Here is a 17,321-nt window from a genome sequence, read left to right as displayed (position 1 = left end):
TAACCCACAGCTTAGAGCACAGGATCAATGCCCTTACCGTGCATCCTTGCCAGGAACAATTTCATGGCAGTCTGAGTGAGCCACCTGATTGTGCCACCCAGGACACTCCCTCTTTACACAGCAGGGAATATTGATTCTGTTTCAGCCAGTCAGGAGCAGTGGGAAGAATTGGAAAAGGGATCAGGGCTTTGCTTCCTAACTGCCTAATGAGGATGCCATGTTCCACTTGCTCCTGCACACCCCAAGGCACCTGTTGCAAGCAGCAGGACTGAATAATGTTTCTGCTGTCTGAGAAACTGCTTTCCTTACCTCGGGCTCATTTCTTTTCCCACTGTTGATGACACACAAAAACTTTATTGTCAGCCTGTTCCTTCTGATGATTTTGCAATCTACCAGACCTGTCAGAAATGGGGAAAAAATTCCATCACCTTGTCACTACTGCATTACTTTCAAATTTTAAATAGTCCTGAAAACAGTGACTGGGATGTCTTTCCTCATGAGGCAGCGATGAAAGGGATTTCTCTCACTGAAAGGAGCTGTATTTTTGTGCCAGAGAATACAGATCACAGCAGAGTTTTCTTCATTCCACCTGCTTGTCCAGGCTGTCATACTCAGGTGAGTTTGTATGGACACAAATCCTGTTGCTTTAGGTAGCAGCAGGAAGCTCTGAGGCAAATTTGGCCCTTGTTTTTCTTGTAATGCAGAGTGAAATGTAGGTATGTGTTGTAATGAGCTTCTTTCAAGAGAACTTGCTTAGTTTTTCCCTTTTCTAGCACAATGTGAAGCAGGGCGTGTTCCTTGTGCAGGAGGAAGGACATGTGCTAGGAAAGGAGCATCTTCCTTGGCACAGTTTGTGTTTCCCAGAATTCTGATGAGGGGTTCTGCAAAGGCAGTGATTCTCTAGCCAAGGGGGATCTGGTTTAGCCATATGTTTTTTCCTTTTGTCCCAGTATGCACCAGAGCCATCTTCTCCAGCCAACATGACAAATCAAGTGCTTCAAGACTTGATAAAACACTTCTGGTTGGGGCTGGGGATATATAGGGCAGGAAGGCGCTGCCTGGACTTGGTGACCCTGGAAAATCCATTCCCAGCCTGGAGTGCAAATCCTCATCCCAGGTTCAGCACTAATTCCTGAGGGGAACTGGGAGCACAGCTGGTTGTGGGCTGTGCCAGAACCCATCTCATGTTTCGCTGCTCTCATCCATCTCTCTCTCCATCAAGCAGCGTCTCCTCTGGTGGCTGAGTCTCTAATGGAAAGGAGCAGCACATTTATAGATCCAGCACTGGGATGGGAGCTCACACAGAGGCTTGTTGGGAACCCAGGCTCCCCTGAGAACAGCCAAGAGTCCCTCTCTATTTTCCTCTAATCTTTCTTTATTTTGACATCCACAAAATGTCAGTAATGATCCTGTCTGGCAGAAGGACTTTGCCACACTGTGTTTGCAGGGTTCCTGTTTAAACAACAGAACTATTTACCTATATGACTTGTGGATTTTCAACCTTTGATCCATCATGCAGGAATATTGTAAAAGATTATATGCTGTCATAGGAATTTGGGGAAGAACTGCTGGAAAGGTGAAAAAACCTGAGAAATGTTCAAGTCTCTGATGTAAGGAGTTTCACACATCTGTACTCACTGATGAGGGCTCAAGTAGGACAAGCACCTGTTGTAAGGTTATATGGGTCTGGGTTTTGTATTTGTTTCCTTTATGTTGCTGTTACGATATAAAGTGAGTTGTAAGGATTAGGAAGAGAATATAGACATCTGTGCTCTGGGGTGTTTCTCAGAAAGATCAGTAATGATGGCTCTTAAGTTTTTAATGTGCCTCACCTTGCACTAATGGACGGACTTAAACCAGCATTTTATGCTGAAGGCAAATTTGTTGCCATTAGAAAAGGAGGCTTGTCTGCTGCAGGAGTGTAAGAACATAAAGCACCTGCAATGGAGGAAAGTACTAAGCTTTTATTCTTGTGACCTTGTCCAAATAGGATGTAATTACAATATAATTCAATTCTGACAGCCTGGAAACCATGGCAGTTGACATAAAATGGCATTTCAGGAGAAATAGGCATGTGTTTTAGTACATCTTCTCTTTCAGTCTCCTAAGCATTATTGATGCTATTTGCTCTTCCTGCTTCCCTTGCTCCACTCTTAATAAACAATCAGAACACAAGATTCTGGAAAATGGGCAACAGTGGATCATAGTTAACCTTGTAAATAAAATCCAGTGTGGTGGAGAGTGACGTGAGCTGGTTGCTGTATGCCTGGTGTATTTGAGTGAATACAGCAGTACTTTTAAATCTCCTTGGAAAGATTAAATTCTGGCATGCACACCTTCAAGGACTCATTTAGGAAAGCAGAGAATAAAATTCCGTTTGAATTTTGATATGGTCTTTGGTTCTCGTGTCCTAAACCAAGTTTCTCCTCCTTAAGTCACAGATTTTGCTCAGGCTCAGGGAGCAGGAACAGTTCCACCAGGTGCTTGACTCTGCAAATACCCCAGAGATGGAGGTGTCACAGCAGGATTTTGTCATCCCTCATTCCAGCCTGCAAAAAGGAAAATTGCCAAGGTGTTTTCCATCTTTGTACTTCCCTAGCACTGGAATCACATTATTCCAAATTAACTCTTGTAGCATATACTGTAGTTGTTTTGTGTGCACTAGGAATATCTCAGTGCAGTCAGTTACTTCTGTGTGCCTCTCCCTTCTGAGACTGGTCGTTACACCTTTGATGAGTCACTTAATAGGCTCATTAAGGAAATGGAGGGTAGCTCATCTAAGTGTTCCTCACTGAGCCACAATCGCCTTCCTTTCAGCCCCAGACAAGGAGGGAAACAAAATATTGCCAAATGTCTCTGTGTGCAGCTCCCAAGGACACAGAAGTAATTTTTGAAGTTGTAAGGATTGAAAGCAGCCATCTTGTTCTATACTATGTAATTTCCTGCCTATGGAACTGGGGATGTCTTCTAAACCTTCCATCCATCACAGGAAAGATTATGTGCTGTGATGGGGAACTCAGAAGGATAAAATGCAGGTGAGAAGTTTCCCTGCTCCAAGCAAATTTGGTTCACTTATAGCCCCCAGCTGATTTTTCACTGTTGCTGAAGTGCTACCCAAGTACAAGTTATCTGTAAATAAGGAGTAAAATGAGTTATTACTGCTTTGTGTGTGTATAAAGCAGGGAGCAAAGCCACTGTATTTTCCCTTTGCTCCTCCTGTTGGATTCCTAGACAAGCCACTTAGCCTCTCTGCTGACCCAACCACCATCCCACACCACCTCTAAGTGGATCATGTGCCACAAAGGTCCCTGGTTGTGCCTTGCTGCCATGATCCAGCTACATTTAGCAGTGGAAAACAATCAACTGGTACACTCCAGGCCCAGATTAGGTGACCCAGAAAAATCTTTCATTCAGAACTCTCATTTAAGTCCTCCACAAAATGTCCACATGTTGTTCTTGCTGCTCTCATAGCTCAGTTCTCTCTAATAGCTGCTGTCGACATAATGATCCTCTTCTGTGCCCACACGAGGTCGTTCCAGAAGGCTGAAGAAGCAGTCAGGTTCAGAGGAATTGCCTGCCTAGAATAAGTGGATTTGTATTGCTGGGATTCAGTTACTTAAAGATTCACAGGGTGCATGTTCCTTTAGTGAATGCAGAGATGGCATGGAGATAAAACTTGAACATGCAATGCTGAAGAAATGGTTTAAAGTAACTGCCATTGAAAACATGCTCTATGGTCAGCTGGCACCAACATAGCCAGGGGAGTCTGACAGAATTTGGTTTGAGCTATTTAAGATGGTTAATAAGTAATTAACCCAGGAGGTGACTGTAACTGACAAAATTTTAATCAAGATGGAATTATTGGTTTCCCAGGCGTGCTCTGGAATTTATCAGTTTCCTGGCAGGATGAAGCCTCTCAGCCACGTTAATTAATAATCCCTGCATTCAGGAACCCCTCCAAAAGGATGCCCACAGGATCAGATTCACCAGTAACTTCTTTCCTCACTGCTGCCAGGAAAAGGCCACCTCCCCACATTTCCATTCAATTTGTCTTTTGCTGAAAAGATGCTGATTTCATGCTCTTTTACCCTGCAGCAGCTAGCCTGTTGCTAAGCGACCTGCAAGATACTGAAGAGGCCAGGGTCTGGGTGCTTTTTTTCAGCCCACTCCTATTCTTATTTATTTATTTATGCATCTTATTTACATAGCTAAACAGATTTCTTCCCTACTGCAGAAGCAGAGCCACAAGCCTCCAGGTTGCACCAGGATGCCTTGACTTGCATAGCTGCTTGTCCAGCACCATCCTCTGCCCTGTTTTTCCTGTTCATCAACTGAGCAAACTTCTGAGAAGTTTGATGTTGAGCTGGAGTGGCATCCAGGAGTGTAATGTATGTTTTAAGGGCATAGCTGGCCATGGACTGCTTACCTGGTGTTTGTCACAACAGTCCTTGATGGAAGTAAAAAAGGTCAGAACAAAAATGGTTTTAAGCCATTTTTCTACTTACTTTATTTTTGGCTGCTTTAATTTCAGCACTGTCCACATTCCAGACCTCTTGCAGCCTAACCAGCTCTGCCGAGAGTGAGGAGATGGTTATCCTTTCCTGCCCAGCAGTGCTGGGAAGAGCCCTGCTGTACAGGCAGTTCTGCAGGACCAGCTGCATTTTTGTAGGGTGGGGTTGGGATCCCAACCAGGGCACAGCTTTGTCTCAGATTGCATCCACGGCAGTAGCAGGCTGCTGATGGAGTGCTCGGTGCATGGATGAACTGGCAGAGCATTTACAGTGGCTACAGGTGGATAGCAGAGGAGAGCAGAGGTGTAATGAGGATGTTGCTGTGCCATTTGTTTCAGATGTGCTCCCAAAACAGAGAAACTGGAAGTGGTTGGTGTGCTCTGTTACATCCTGCATTGCCCAGAGAATCTCCATGCCAAGCAGAAAATCAGCAGCACTGATATGAGTCACTTCTCACAGCCAGGGAAGCATTAAGCAGGAATACTGCACCATAACCTGGCTGTGTTTGTCCTGTTTTTCTTTCTTTGGTGAAATCACTGCCACACTCCTCAGGAAAAACTTCAGAGACAATTCAGAGACTCTCAAAAGCTCCAGTATTTTGCAGCTCCTGCACAATACCATAGAAATACTATATTGAGAAAGAAGGGAGTGAATCCTGTAGAGATTTATTTGGAACAAACAGGGACCAAAATGGTTTTCCCCCCATTTCCTTTTTGTTTTGGGAAGCAGAGCCAACATTCACGAGCTGAGTGTCTGGACTATACTTCTTCAACAGATGTTGCCTTTTGGGGCTCTCCTTACAGTCTTTGGCTGCACTAACTGACAGTTTCTTTATCTAATTGCTGTAGTTTTCATTGTGGATTTTTTTTTGCTAAAAAATATTTTTTCTGCTTTGATGATCCAGCTATTACCTGGCTCTTTGGGGAGAACAGAGAGAAGGACATGAACACTTGAGTTTTATATACTGTCCTGCAAAACGGGTTGTGCACAAGGCCAGATGTAAATTTTTTTTATATCAAAGTGAGATAAGGTGATGTTTTAAGTCCAGATTGAATTTTCTTATTTACTTTAAGCATTCATTTACCCATTTGGAAAGCTAAATTATATCTGAGTGGCTTGGCATGATCATGCTGCATTCTTGTTTTTTCAAAATAGACTCTTGGTCTTGTCATTTATGACACGTATTTCACTGGGGTGTCCACTTCTTTACAGCCAGAGGGGTGCTGATTATAAAACCTTTACTGACCAGCAGCCCCATGTAGTTTTTTAATATGGATGAGATTCTCAAGCCAAGCTGTGCTGTTTGTGTCAGGTGTGGGGTTTGGTGCCATTGTTCACCCAGAGCTCAGGTGCTCCGGCAGGTGGAGAAGTTACCTCATGTATTCTCTCACCTCTCAGAGGTGTGAACAAAGCACAGGAGACTTGATACCAGCCTGAATGCTCAGGAATAACTTCTACTGCCCTGAGAGGCTTTTTCAGGTACATTTGAAAAGATAAATCAACACATCTTAATGTCCTTGGTTGAAGATAGGAAGAATAGGATCTTTCCTATGGGGAGATGTCAGACAATTAGGGAACAGGAGATGATGTTTAACATCTTAAATTACACCCAGATGCAGACAAGTGGCTGGGATGGGGGAGGATCTCTGCATTTCTCATTCTGTCCCTTCCCAGCGAGCATACTGTCACTCTTGAACTTTGAGAGCTCTGGCAAAACGTGGGGTGGTCTTCAGTGCTGAAAAAGGGCAAAACAAACCTGAGCAGACATGGGCATTGCAGAAGATGTGGCTGCCCCGTGGCTGTCTTGATCACTGATCTGTGCTGCAGACTCTTCTCTCTGTGGTGGTAGCGGGCCCAGCCAGCTCTCTATATATCCCCTGAAGTAACTCTGAAAGATTCAAGAAGAGCACAGGAATGCAAACAATACTGATAAACAGAGCACCAGTTGTGCATTCCTAATGGAAAAATGGAAAAAATTTAAAAAGTGAGAAGAAAAATCACAGTATTGCCCAACAAAATATCCTGGATGTTGTGCCATGCACTGCTGATAAGGGATGGCCATGCCCCTAGAGACTGAGTTGGGGCATTCCATCTCCAGCTCAGAGTGGACTTTTTCTCTTGCTGCTGTTATATTTAATTAGGAGAGATAAGAAAAATGACTCAGACCTGGTTTTGGTCTTTCTCAATTTCATAATTATAACTAGCATCAAGGAAATTACCCTTTTGGTTTTATTTTTCCCCGTGAGACACCTCCACCCTCGTGTCAGTACCAAGCAGTGTCAGGGATATGCTCACTGAGTGGGACTCACTGGTTTCACTCTCCTTAAAGCTGGGGGAGTCCAGTTAATGTCCTGATAAATCAGTTGCCAGTCCCCAGGCAACTCTGCCAGGAGTGTTACTAAGTCCATATGTATTTCTCTGGGAAGTTCTGCAGTGAGAAATATCTACAGAAGAAAGATACTGTGTGGCATTCCAAGAAACAACCATCATACATTTCTCATCTATGATTCTGTGTGTGGGAAAGGTGATCAAATCCTTCACTGCTTTCAAAGAGTAATTATTTTGAAAGATATCCCTGCTCATTGCAACATGGTTGGACAAGATGACCTTTAAATGTCCTTTCCAAACATCCTGTGATTCCAGGATAAAGAGTAATTGGGAAACAGTTATTCTGTCACAAATGAGAGAAGGACATCTATAACCTTTGAAACCATTATGTGGATACCTGGACTTACATGACACGTGAAATTCACTGTAGACAGCAACACAGCTTTCCTTTTTCATGTTAGTTATTACTTTCTTGTGAGTTGGTTTATTTTGCTTCATTGACTTTGCAAGCAGTGAAAGTAATGATGGTGATCATATAAAATATGTACTTTGGAAATACATTAAGGAATTTTATGGTGATAGAAGCCTATTTTAAAAACTTTTTTTTACAAATAATTCAAATTTTATTGCATTCTTTGTTTTTCTTTGATGGTTTTTTTTTCCTTCAGATCAAGCAAAAAACAGCTCTCACTCATTACCAGCACTTCCCTTGCACTTCTTGCCAAAGGAATTTTGCACAAACACTTCCTTTACATGAAAGACATATTAAAAAATGAAGTACAGATGAGAAATTATGGCTCAATTTTGTCTCTAAATATAGGCCTCCAGGTGGACGTTGAGAGGAGTCAACAGGAGCACTGGGAGCGAGGGAGCTTCCAAGGGAGCAGAGCCCTTGCACTTGACCTCAGCTTAAGCAGCACTTTGTGCCCAGCCTGAGCACGTGGATATGAGGAGAAAATGTCCTCTTGCCCTGTGGACATCTGTACTGAGCTGGAGCAATTCCTTATGTTGGTATTTTTTTAGAAAATGTCTCATTTATTTTAGTTGACTAGGTATCATAGTAGTTAGTAATACAGGACCTATAGACAAGATTTTACATAAAAGACGAGCTAGAATAAACCAGATGGGGAGGGTAGAAGAATGTATGGAAATAGCTCTGGTGTCTGGTTTCTGAAGAAATACCTGATTATCATGTAGAGCTTTTTGATAACTGGTGGCAGCATTTGCCTTCTCTGCCCCTCCACAGATGCCATTTGAGCTCTTAAAATAAGCTTATTAACAGTCAGATCAAGACAGGGTAATCTTTAAATCACATGTAAATACAGAAGCTTTTCTCATTGTGTTATATTGAAGCATTAAATGAAGATGCAGATTTTCCCAGTGGGAGACTAGATCAGCACAGTTAAGTACTGGAATAGTTTGTCTCCCAAATCATCTTGTGAGAACAGAATTTCCCTTTCGCTGTACTGGATGATGATGAATAGGGATTTAGAGGCAGAGGATTATGTGGAGTTTAGATTAGTGGATACTACAAGTAGTCATATACAGCTGATCAGCTTGCATGGTCCTGATCTTCCTTTCTCCCCTGGAGCTGACCTGTGCAAATTCCCAGGGAATTTTTTCAGGGGAGTACAGAGACTTAGGTGCTTTCTGCCTTTCCTAGAATATGGGTCTCAGGTCAAATTCCTTCTCTGTATCAGCTGGCTGTTTGTTACCTTTGGTATCAACATCTACCAGCAAGTGCTGTTCACTGGACTTTTCTGGGCTGCATTCAGTCCTGTGACCTCCGAGTTAATGCCTTAATCTTTAACTCCAGTACTGAGGGACATGCCACTCTCCTGGAAGGTGTCAGTAGTTTGTACTTCTAATGCAAAATGCATGAAATGATCTCATTTCAGAGTCATTGGGCATGCCTCAGTCTAGACCGTGTCTCACAGTCACACTGACTGCTCAACCTCAGGGAAGGTGCCTGGACTGGTCTGCCCGGTTTAGCCCAGTTTGGCTGGCACCATGTGCCATTTCCTGCTCACCCACATCACTTCAGATTATTTGTTATCTCATCTTTCAAGCAATCAGAAGGCAGATTTATTTTTTGTTTTGGGAATACACCATTACCACTGTGCTGTTTGCATCCAGAATATCTCACCTTTCCCATGGGGCTCCTGTCAGGGTGTCAGTGGGACACCAGCACAGCCAAGAGTGTCCTGGTGACTTTGTGCATGGCCAGCTCCTGTGGGATTGATGAGCAGAGGATGTACTGTGGTCCTGCCTTTTTCTTCCTGTTACTCAACTACAAGAATTTCTCATGGCATCTGGCTCTCCAGCCTTTCCTTCTTTCCCCTTTTTTTTCTTGTCCCAGACTGAAGGTCAGGTGCAAAGTGATAGTCAGTAAAGATACTAAAATCTGACCTGAAACAGGGCACTTCAGGTCATCTAGGTAAACATGTCACTGCATTCTCCCTGTGCAGCATGGCTGGTTCAGCACTGGAGCAAACTTGACAGGTAACAACAATAATAGTATTCCTTAGAGTTTTGCATTTGCCTTTAAATTTACCTTTATTAGCCTTCCTTAGGGACGTAGGTAAGGACTGTCAGGAAAATTAATCCTCCCTCTCAGGACCATTAACCCTTCTTTGAGAAAGGAATGAAAAATATGGAGAGACAGATCTACCTTGAGAAAGAAAGTCAAATGTGGGTTTAGAATGAGAAGGCTGGAATCCTGGGCCATGTGTGAGTCTCTTCATGTGACAGATGTTGCTATTTAATGTGCTGACTAATGTTAATCAGTATCTTTGGCTTGATGATCATTTGCTGTAAGTGAAAAGACAGCAGACTGTTTGGGTGAAATCCCTGAATCAACCTGTACTGAAACCAGGCCAGAAATCCATGTAAATCATTGTAAGTGCAAAGCATCCCTATACAACTCTTACACTAATTTTCTTGGATAATATGCTTGACCCATTTTTTTTTCTTTTCAATAACAAGTGAAGTGATAAATATAACAAGTTTAAAATACATTTCACAGGTAGTGTTTATTATGGAATCCAGCTCTAAACAGCATTTGTGCAGTCTAAATGCCATACAAGCATTATTCAGTTCTTGGATTAATAACTCCAGGGAATATCAGAGATTCTTGTCATGGCAAACCGGTTGTTTCTGTTTGTCTATTCAGCAGCTGGGGGACCTGTTGGTAGTGATCCTGGAGAGCACAGGTTTAGGAGACAATGGCCATGGCTGTGGGGCAGGTGTAGGAAGGTCCCTGGTACCTGGCTCTGCTCTGGAACTGTCACCACTTCTCTGAGTTGTGGAGTTGAGTTGTTTGTGGATGTCTGCTATCATGGAACTGGAAGGAGATACAAAAGGGTCCCCAAAGAAAAGGGTGACACAGGAGCCAGGTGGAGGAAGCCTGCTGTTTTTCAGAAAATTATGCTTCAAGGCAGATCAGGAATTTCTGCCCATTCTTTCTGTATGGTTTCTGTAGTGTTCTCACTGCTCCAAATGAGCCTGGCCCATTCAGAGGGAATTAGGCTGGAGGAGTGTTTGCCTGTTGGGGAGCTCACTGGTACTGCCCCTTGCTTTTCCAAACAGGAAAAGAAAATACCCTATTTGCCAAAACAAAAAGACAGGGAAAGAGGAAATATGCTCAGCTCACTTGGTTATATTAGGTAAATGCAAAGTATGCCCCAAATATCCTGTAAAATCTGTTTTTCAACAGCCAAAAGTTGGAATTTTCAAAAACTCACACTAAGATTTGGTATTCCTTTATTTGGTATCAATACTGGCTCAGGGATGTCTGGTTCTTTCCTTGTTCCTCTGTCACCTATCACACCACAGCTCCTTGTGGAGCTAAGCAATAAAATGCACTGAGAGTTCAGTTAGAGTCATGTGCTGCCTTTGCCACTGGAATAACATGAACAAGCAAAAAGTCAGTGCAACTCTAACCCAGATTCTTAGCAGGCAAGAAGGAAGTTCATGAAGCAAAGTATTTCTGGCAGACCATTCACATCTGAAGGAAGCCTGGCTGGAGAGAGGAAATAACTTCTTCTGCCCTTAGAAAAGTGATAGTGGCAGGACAGGAGAGATATATCAAAACATAAAGTAAAAGTGTGAATTTAATAAATTAAAAATCAAAAGAGGTTCATTAATTAATTTTAAAAGCTTCAAAATAATCTGGAATGGACTGAGCTGAATAATGAGCATGTACCTGTAAGCTGGTGTCCCAACTAAGCTGCTGTTTCATCTTGTTCATGTTTGTGTGGTTTTAGAAATCAAAACAGGCAGATTTATTTTGGGCATGCCTTATTTATCTGTAGTTTACGTTATATAAAACCTGAAATGAAGAGCGAACTTGACCCAAACCCTTAAAATTTCAAGTGCTAGTAACCACCTCGGGGAGGAACAGAGCAAAGACTCAGAACAGAATTAGCTGAGAATGTGCTTGCAGATAGCCAGGGAGAGAGCTCCGGTGGGCTGGGCAGTGATTGCCTGGACTGATCTTCCCCCTCTCGGGATTTAGGGTGTGGCTGATAAAGAGTTTTACTTTCTTTCTTCAAAGATTATAGGATCACTGTGGAAGAAAATCCTTATGCAGCCGTTGTTGCTTGGAAGCACGAGTAGCTTTTTGTGTGGCATGCAGCAGATTTGGGGAGGCTGGGAGAGGGGAATTTGGGTTTTTGGCACCATAAAATGAAGATTCTCAAGTCCTCAACTCTTCCCTATGTTGGGCTCCGCAGTTCCACTGAGGGGGGAGTGCATCACCGGTGTGTCGGGAATGCCTCAGCAATTCCAGCCACGCTGACCTCTGCCACCACTGGGAGAGCACATTAACTCTCTCCAGTGGGATGGCCTTGCTGGCTTTAATCTGCAGAAATTAGTTTACAATTGTGCCTGCTTTCAAACCAGGAGCAAGCTACTTGGGAGGATTTACCCTTGTAACTATATGTGCTAAAGCACACCAAGCCCAGATTTTTCCACACATTTGGAGAATTATTTTAGGAGAAACACAGGTGCATACACCCACTTCTTTTGGAGGGGAAAAAAATAGGCCATGTTAATCTGACATTTTAAATAATAAAAATAAATCTTGGAGAAGCAATTGCCAACCAGTTAGAGCCTGGAAAATGCATTTCTGGAATGATGCAGGTCATTCCTGCGAGCCACAGTGACTTTGCATTCCAGTCACATGTGGAATCTAGAAACATGTCTAAAACTGGAACAGAGTTCCAGTTTCTGCTGCTCTCTGATGGTTGGCAAGCCCTTTGTGGGTGAGGAGAGAATAGAAGCGTGTGTGTGATCCACAGCGTTTGACTTTGTAACCAGGTGGCTTTCTCTTGCTGGATGTGTCTGAAAAAGCCCTTCCTGTGGGTTCAGAATTACAAGAAGAGCTGATACTATCGTTATTCATTCCCACTGGGGGGAAAAAGACATGTAAACTTATCTTGAAGACTGCCAAATGCCATTCTAAGTGCTCTGAAAGGGGTTTTATGTTTCCTTCTCTGAAGACGGCTGTGATCTTCCCGGATTCATTAATGCATGAGAGGCAAATCACAGAAAAGGCCTTTGTGTTCCTGGAGCTGGTGGCAGGAAGGGAGGCTTACCAAGGAGCTGCACATACCTCACTTCCCTGTCTGTCAGAAGATCCTATCCCTGTCAGATAGCAGCAAGACATTCCTGGGGGTGGAGTGAGAATGAATTTATCTTGGGAGTGAGCAGGATTTTGCTTTGCTAGGAGAGCTGGTTTGCTCAATTCAGGAATTTTCCGTTCACCTCTATTAACCACCGGCTTATAAATCCCAACAACTCCAATTACAGCTACTTAGCTTAACAAGTTAACAGTTCTACAGCTCACCTGTCCTTCTGCTGGCTCTTCTCTGTCTCCAGATTGCTTGGTTGCACTGCTTCTCCAAAAATTCCTGCTTTAGAGGTATGCTTTCACAGCTGTGTCGTGGAGGGGGCTGCGTTCCTGGTCCTTCAGGAAGGTAGATGTGGTGTTAGACAAAGATGCGCTCTTTGCTGTAAGGAAATATGAATATTCTACATGGGTTGTATTGTCTTTTGGTAGATTATTCATCACTTCAGCACCTAAAAACCCCAGCAGAGGATGGCTGTGTATGGAGGGGCTGGGAGAAGTGTGTAGTGTGGCCTGAGGAGATGGGCAAGCATTTCTGCTTGCCCTTTCCCTTCCAGCTACGGTGGTGTGTGCAGGCTGCAGTTGTGCCTGGGTGGATGTCTTTGCTTTGATCAGTTTAATTCAAAATATTTCGTCTACCTGGCTTGATAGTTATAATTTTGTGTGCTGATTCAGGGTGTAGCACAGGCTGCTAACAAGGATGTAAAATGCAGGATCATAGGGATTTGCAGGCAGCTCAGCTTCATTTGCTTGAAACAACTGAAGAACGTTCTATTTAAAGAGATGCATAAGACAACGTCACAAATCAGTTGTTAGTTCTTGCAATTGCAAGTTAGAACATGCCAAAATTATAAACCCTTTGTTATGAATAGGTACGAGAATTACTGAAGTAATTATACAATAATATGCAGATGTAATTCTGTTAAGTAATTGTAACCTCTCTAAGAGGAAAAGAAAAACGTAGTTCTGGTCCATAATTCCTTATAAATTGAAATTTCAGCCTGTTGGCTAAATCAGGGGAAGGGTTCGAGTAGCTGCAGCTATGGAGTATGTTTGATAATTTGCATTCTCCACCTCCTGCCCTTATCGCAGAATTAAATTGTTCTTTCATTAACATGGGAATGTTTGTTGTTACACCACCTGCTCCCTCCCCTGCGCCTACCTGGCTGTTCCAAGGTAATGCCAAGCCCTGTTGGGAGCCCCTGGCGCGGATGGCAGCGGGTGGGAGGGGATGTGGGAAGGGACCGTACCTCTGGCTGCAGTTGCCTTTGTCAGCACACCGGGGAGGGGCCACGAGCAGCCCCACGCTCCGAACTTGTTCTACAAGAAGATACCAAACACCCCCAAGGCAACGGAGGTGAGGAGGAAGCAGCATTTAAAGGCTTCAGAAAACCTGAGCCGGGTTTGGCATAGCAGGTAGGCATTTTGTACAGGTGGCGTGGAGAGCCACCTTCTCCTTAGCCGGGCTGGACTCTGAAGTCTTTCTACTACGGGAATTAGTTGGAAAAAATTGCCTTTGAAGAAAAACAAGGAAAGAATACACTATAGGTGCGTTTCAAGGGAAAAAAAATATCTTTCTTCATCCTGCAAGGGTTAAGCATGATCAGAATCTGCTTTAGTCTCAAGAGTTTAACCTCAAGTGCTGCATTTTTGTTTGCCGTAAGCCTATTAGAACTCTCTGTTTCCTAGCAATAACATGTAATTTCTCCCCACTATTTAAGTGGAGGAGATGTTAGGATTTTAATCCTGCCCGCTACAGCTGTTGCTCAAGTTTCCTATTCAAATGCAAATAGCACCTGGTGCTATTAAGATAGCTGCAGTCTTTGATAACGATACTCCAGGAGAAGAGGAAAAAGAAAAGCAAGGTGGGCCTGACTATTCATTCTGGAAAGCAAGGGTGTAACCATATGCCACACCAACCTGCCCTGGACATTTCTACCACATTGGTTGTATCCAGCACGGACTCTTTTTGGAGACAAATGGATGGCTGGAATGATTTCTGTTTCTTGAGCAGGTATGACTTTTCACCAGGAGGAAAAGGCTTCCAGAAAAGATAAAAATGTAGTGGATGAAGTTTTACCTTGCCTTATTGTCCTGAAAAGAGTTTCTTCTGGGATATTTTGTTTGTTCAAATCCTGTATTGTTTTCTAGATTTTCATTTGTAGTTCTCAGAGTGCTGATTCTTAATTATTTTTTTCCATATTTTTTCCTTGTACTGTTTTTGCTCTGTGTCAGATAGATAAAAGAGGTTATGATAAATTAATTGGTAAGTCAGGAGCAATTTGGAAGGCTGCTCCACTATTTAGGATTCACAGACGAGAGATAACATACTTTTTAACTTCTTTTCTTCGTAAATAAAGCAAGACCAGTGCCAGATCTAAAGTTAAAAAGTTTCTTCTTTGGAAAGTTTTAATTGCATAAATTGTTTTTATTTCACTTGTGGAGATACAAGTTAATTCAAGAAAGAGCTTTACAGCCTTGTTGCATTTTTCAGGGCTGTTTTACCCTCTATTACATGTGGAAACTGAAGGACACTTTTTTGGAGGGTTGTGACTTGATGCCGTCATCTTCCGTCATCTTTGCTAAAATCAAAGTATCTACAGGGTACAGAAAGCAGTTGAAATCTGCGGAAAAGCAGAAGTGAGTGTTTGAAAAGATTTTAAAGGAGAGATTTAGAAACTGGCAGAAAATTTCAAGGAGTGCTTGAAAGAAATCATTATTATACCGATCTCTGTGAACTTACAAATAAGCCAGAAGCAGCAATTCGTTGGACGACTCTGCTGACAGGAATATCAGCTTTCATGGGAGAAAACTGGATATAAAGAACAAACAATTTCTACCAAACGAGAGAAGTACAGCAGTGATTTCAGTGCTGCCGTCAAGACCTGACAGATCTTTTCTTGTTTAACACTAACCTGCTTTTGTCTTCTGCTGTTTCATCTTTGGCCTAATACTGGAATTAAAACAGGTTCCTGCCTTTCTCCAAACTTCAGCAAATGCCTTTTGCAAGCCAGGTGTTGGGAGCGTGAGCAGGTGTGCCCTATGTGCTTCCCATGATACCAAAGGTGCCCTTGAGAGGAAAACCCGAAAGGAGCCGATTTGCTGGGTCATGTTTTCTCTCTCGTGACACTCCTTCCCCACGAGCTCTTCAGCTGGGTGTGAACAACTGACAGGGAGCTGAGCCAAGGCTCAGCCTTGGACTGTGGACCTGCTCAGCCGCTAACAGCAGCCTGACGGCAAAATGATGGAAGAGGTCTCCATAGTGGTGGCTTACGATGCCCACGTGTTTGGCCAGCTGCGCGATGAGGATTTTTTGGCCAATCTGGTGGCAGTCAGCAAACCCAAAGCTGTGGTAGGTGTTCCTCCTTTGCCAGTAGTGCTCAAGGTTTTGCTCTGTCCTAGAGCTAAGTCCTTCTGTTGAAAACTTTACTTTTTAGTGCACTTTTTTGTTCTTTAATTTCTCTTTTTATTACTTGGTTTATTGTTGTAATCCTTCTCTATATTTTATTACTTTTTCAGAAATTTGCTGTCATGCATCAAAAAAATGAAAATAGTCTATTTCAGAAGAGATTATTAAAATCTCTCTCTGAGCAGCTAAGTTTAGAAGAAGGTGATTTGCTCAGTAGGATCATAGTTAAAATAATATTTTTTACATAATTGGAATAATAATTAAGCCAATCCAGACTGTGAGAATGTAAGTCAGGAGGCTGGAGTAGATTTTGGTTGTGGGGTGCAGGTACCCTCATCACTAAATCTGAGAGAATCAGTCCCTTCCTTGGGAATGATGATGTTTCACTTTTATATATTTCGAAATCAGCAGAAATATCTGTAAAAATCTTTTTATTGAATGAAATATGCTATTTATTCATCAATAGCATGTCTCTTTAAGTGATACGTAGAGTGTGGTCATCTCCCTCTGTCTTGGAGTTCTTAGTGCTTGGAGGGAGCTGCAGGCTTTGAAATTTGGTGCAAGAGTTCATCTTGGCCTCAGATCCTGAGCCCATGTGGGAGCCTGGATGCCTGGAAGGAGTGTTTTGAAATAAAAATGTATGTACAGGTATTAAGCCTAATGTGCAAGCAGATACAGTTAACATTTCAGGCTAAATACAAATTAACTAATTATTCAGCAGCCCAAAGAAGTGCTCCTGTGTGCAGATTTGGGGCTGGTTATGTGTTTGTACCCAGTCAGTTCCTCTGCTGGGACAAAGGAGGCTGTTCTTAGAAAAGGAAAATTTACTTTATTGTATCTTGTGTAAAGTGTCTCTGTGCTTGTTTCCTGCTCGGGTTTTTCTGTCTCTCCATGCCAAGGAGATCTCAGATGCTGAACTTATTTCCTGCATCTCATGTAGGATCATTGAATCTCTGGATGTAAACCAAAATTCTGCCCAGTCCCTTTTATTATGATGTTTTTTCCTGTCTTTCACCTTCTTTAGGCCAGAATTTTCAAGGTCCATTATAACGGTTAGACAATAAATCTAAAAATTCAGTATAGACAAAACCAGCTCTAATATAACCTGGTTTGGGGCTGGGCTCCAAGCAGGCTTTGGTTATCAAGCAGATCAGGAGTCACACGTTTTTTTCCCTTGATGGATATTTTTAAACACATGGTATCCCTTAATTCACTGTCCAGCCACAGCCTTTCCTCTTGCTCTGCCTTAGCTGATAGCTGTGGCAGCATGTGTCACTTTGCCTGGGAGGCCAGAGTAGGATTTCCTTCAGACAGAACCTGGTGTTGCAATAGGATTAACCCGAGCCTGGTCCTGGCAGCTCTGGGAGAGTGTCTTAGGATGAGTTTCTTTCAGCAAGGGATGATGAGCAGAGGGTTTTCCTTGCAGCTTCCTGCCCTGAACTGC

At 42.9% G+C, this 17,321-nt stretch overlaps 1 protein-coding gene and 1 long non-coding RNA gene across 14 annotated transcripts in view; one reads left to right on the top strand and one right to left on the bottom strand.

Moving 5' to 3' along the window:
• The window catches only part of RABGAP1L (RAB GTPase activating protein 1 like), a 230,193-nt gene that overhangs the window by 183,797 nt on the left and 29,075 nt on the right, over window positions 1-17,321 (top strand). Inside the window, exon 1 of one of the 11 annotated variants that reach the window (XM_033516282.1) lies at window positions 12,557-12,762. The exons of 8 other annotated variants lie outside the window; for them this stretch is intronic. Coding sequence is in view for 1 of the 3 variants with exons in the window: in XM_033516281.1 (XP_033372172.1) it covers window positions 15,710-15,820 (111 nt within the window). In the remaining 2 variants the exon portion in view is untranslated. Of the gene's footprint in view, window positions 1-12,556; window positions 12,763-13,798; window positions 13,885-15,337; window positions 15,821-17,321 lie in introns of those variants that run through there. 2 more of the 11 variants (XM_033516283.1, XM_033516281.1) reach the window with 2 other exon arrangements.
• On the bottom strand, window positions 1,738-15,467 carry LOC107207967. Of its 3 annotated transcripts, none has more exons than XR_004498436.1 (4): window positions 15,384-15,467; window positions 12,688-12,851; window positions 6,268-6,399; window positions 1,738-5,118 (listed from the first exon to the last, which is right to left on the bottom strand). It is a non-coding gene; the product is annotated as an uncharacterized LOC107207967 (long non-coding RNA). The 3 variants fall into 3 exon arrangements; XR_001523013.2 differs by lacking the exon at window positions 15,384-15,467 and adding an exon at window positions 13,631-13,693; XR_004498435.1 differs by lacking the exon at window positions 15,384-15,467 and adding an exon at window positions 13,719-13,807 and having other exon boundaries at window positions 4,245-5,118.

Source organism: Parus major, chromosome 8 (assembly GCF_001522545.3).
Source record: "Parus major isolate Abel chromosome 8, Parus_major1.1, whole genome shotgun sequence".
In the NCBI taxonomy this organism is placed as follows: domain Eukaryota; kingdom Metazoa; phylum Chordata; class Aves; order Passeriformes; family Paridae; genus Parus; species Parus major.
This window is presented reverse-complemented; position numbering and strand designations above follow the sequence as displayed.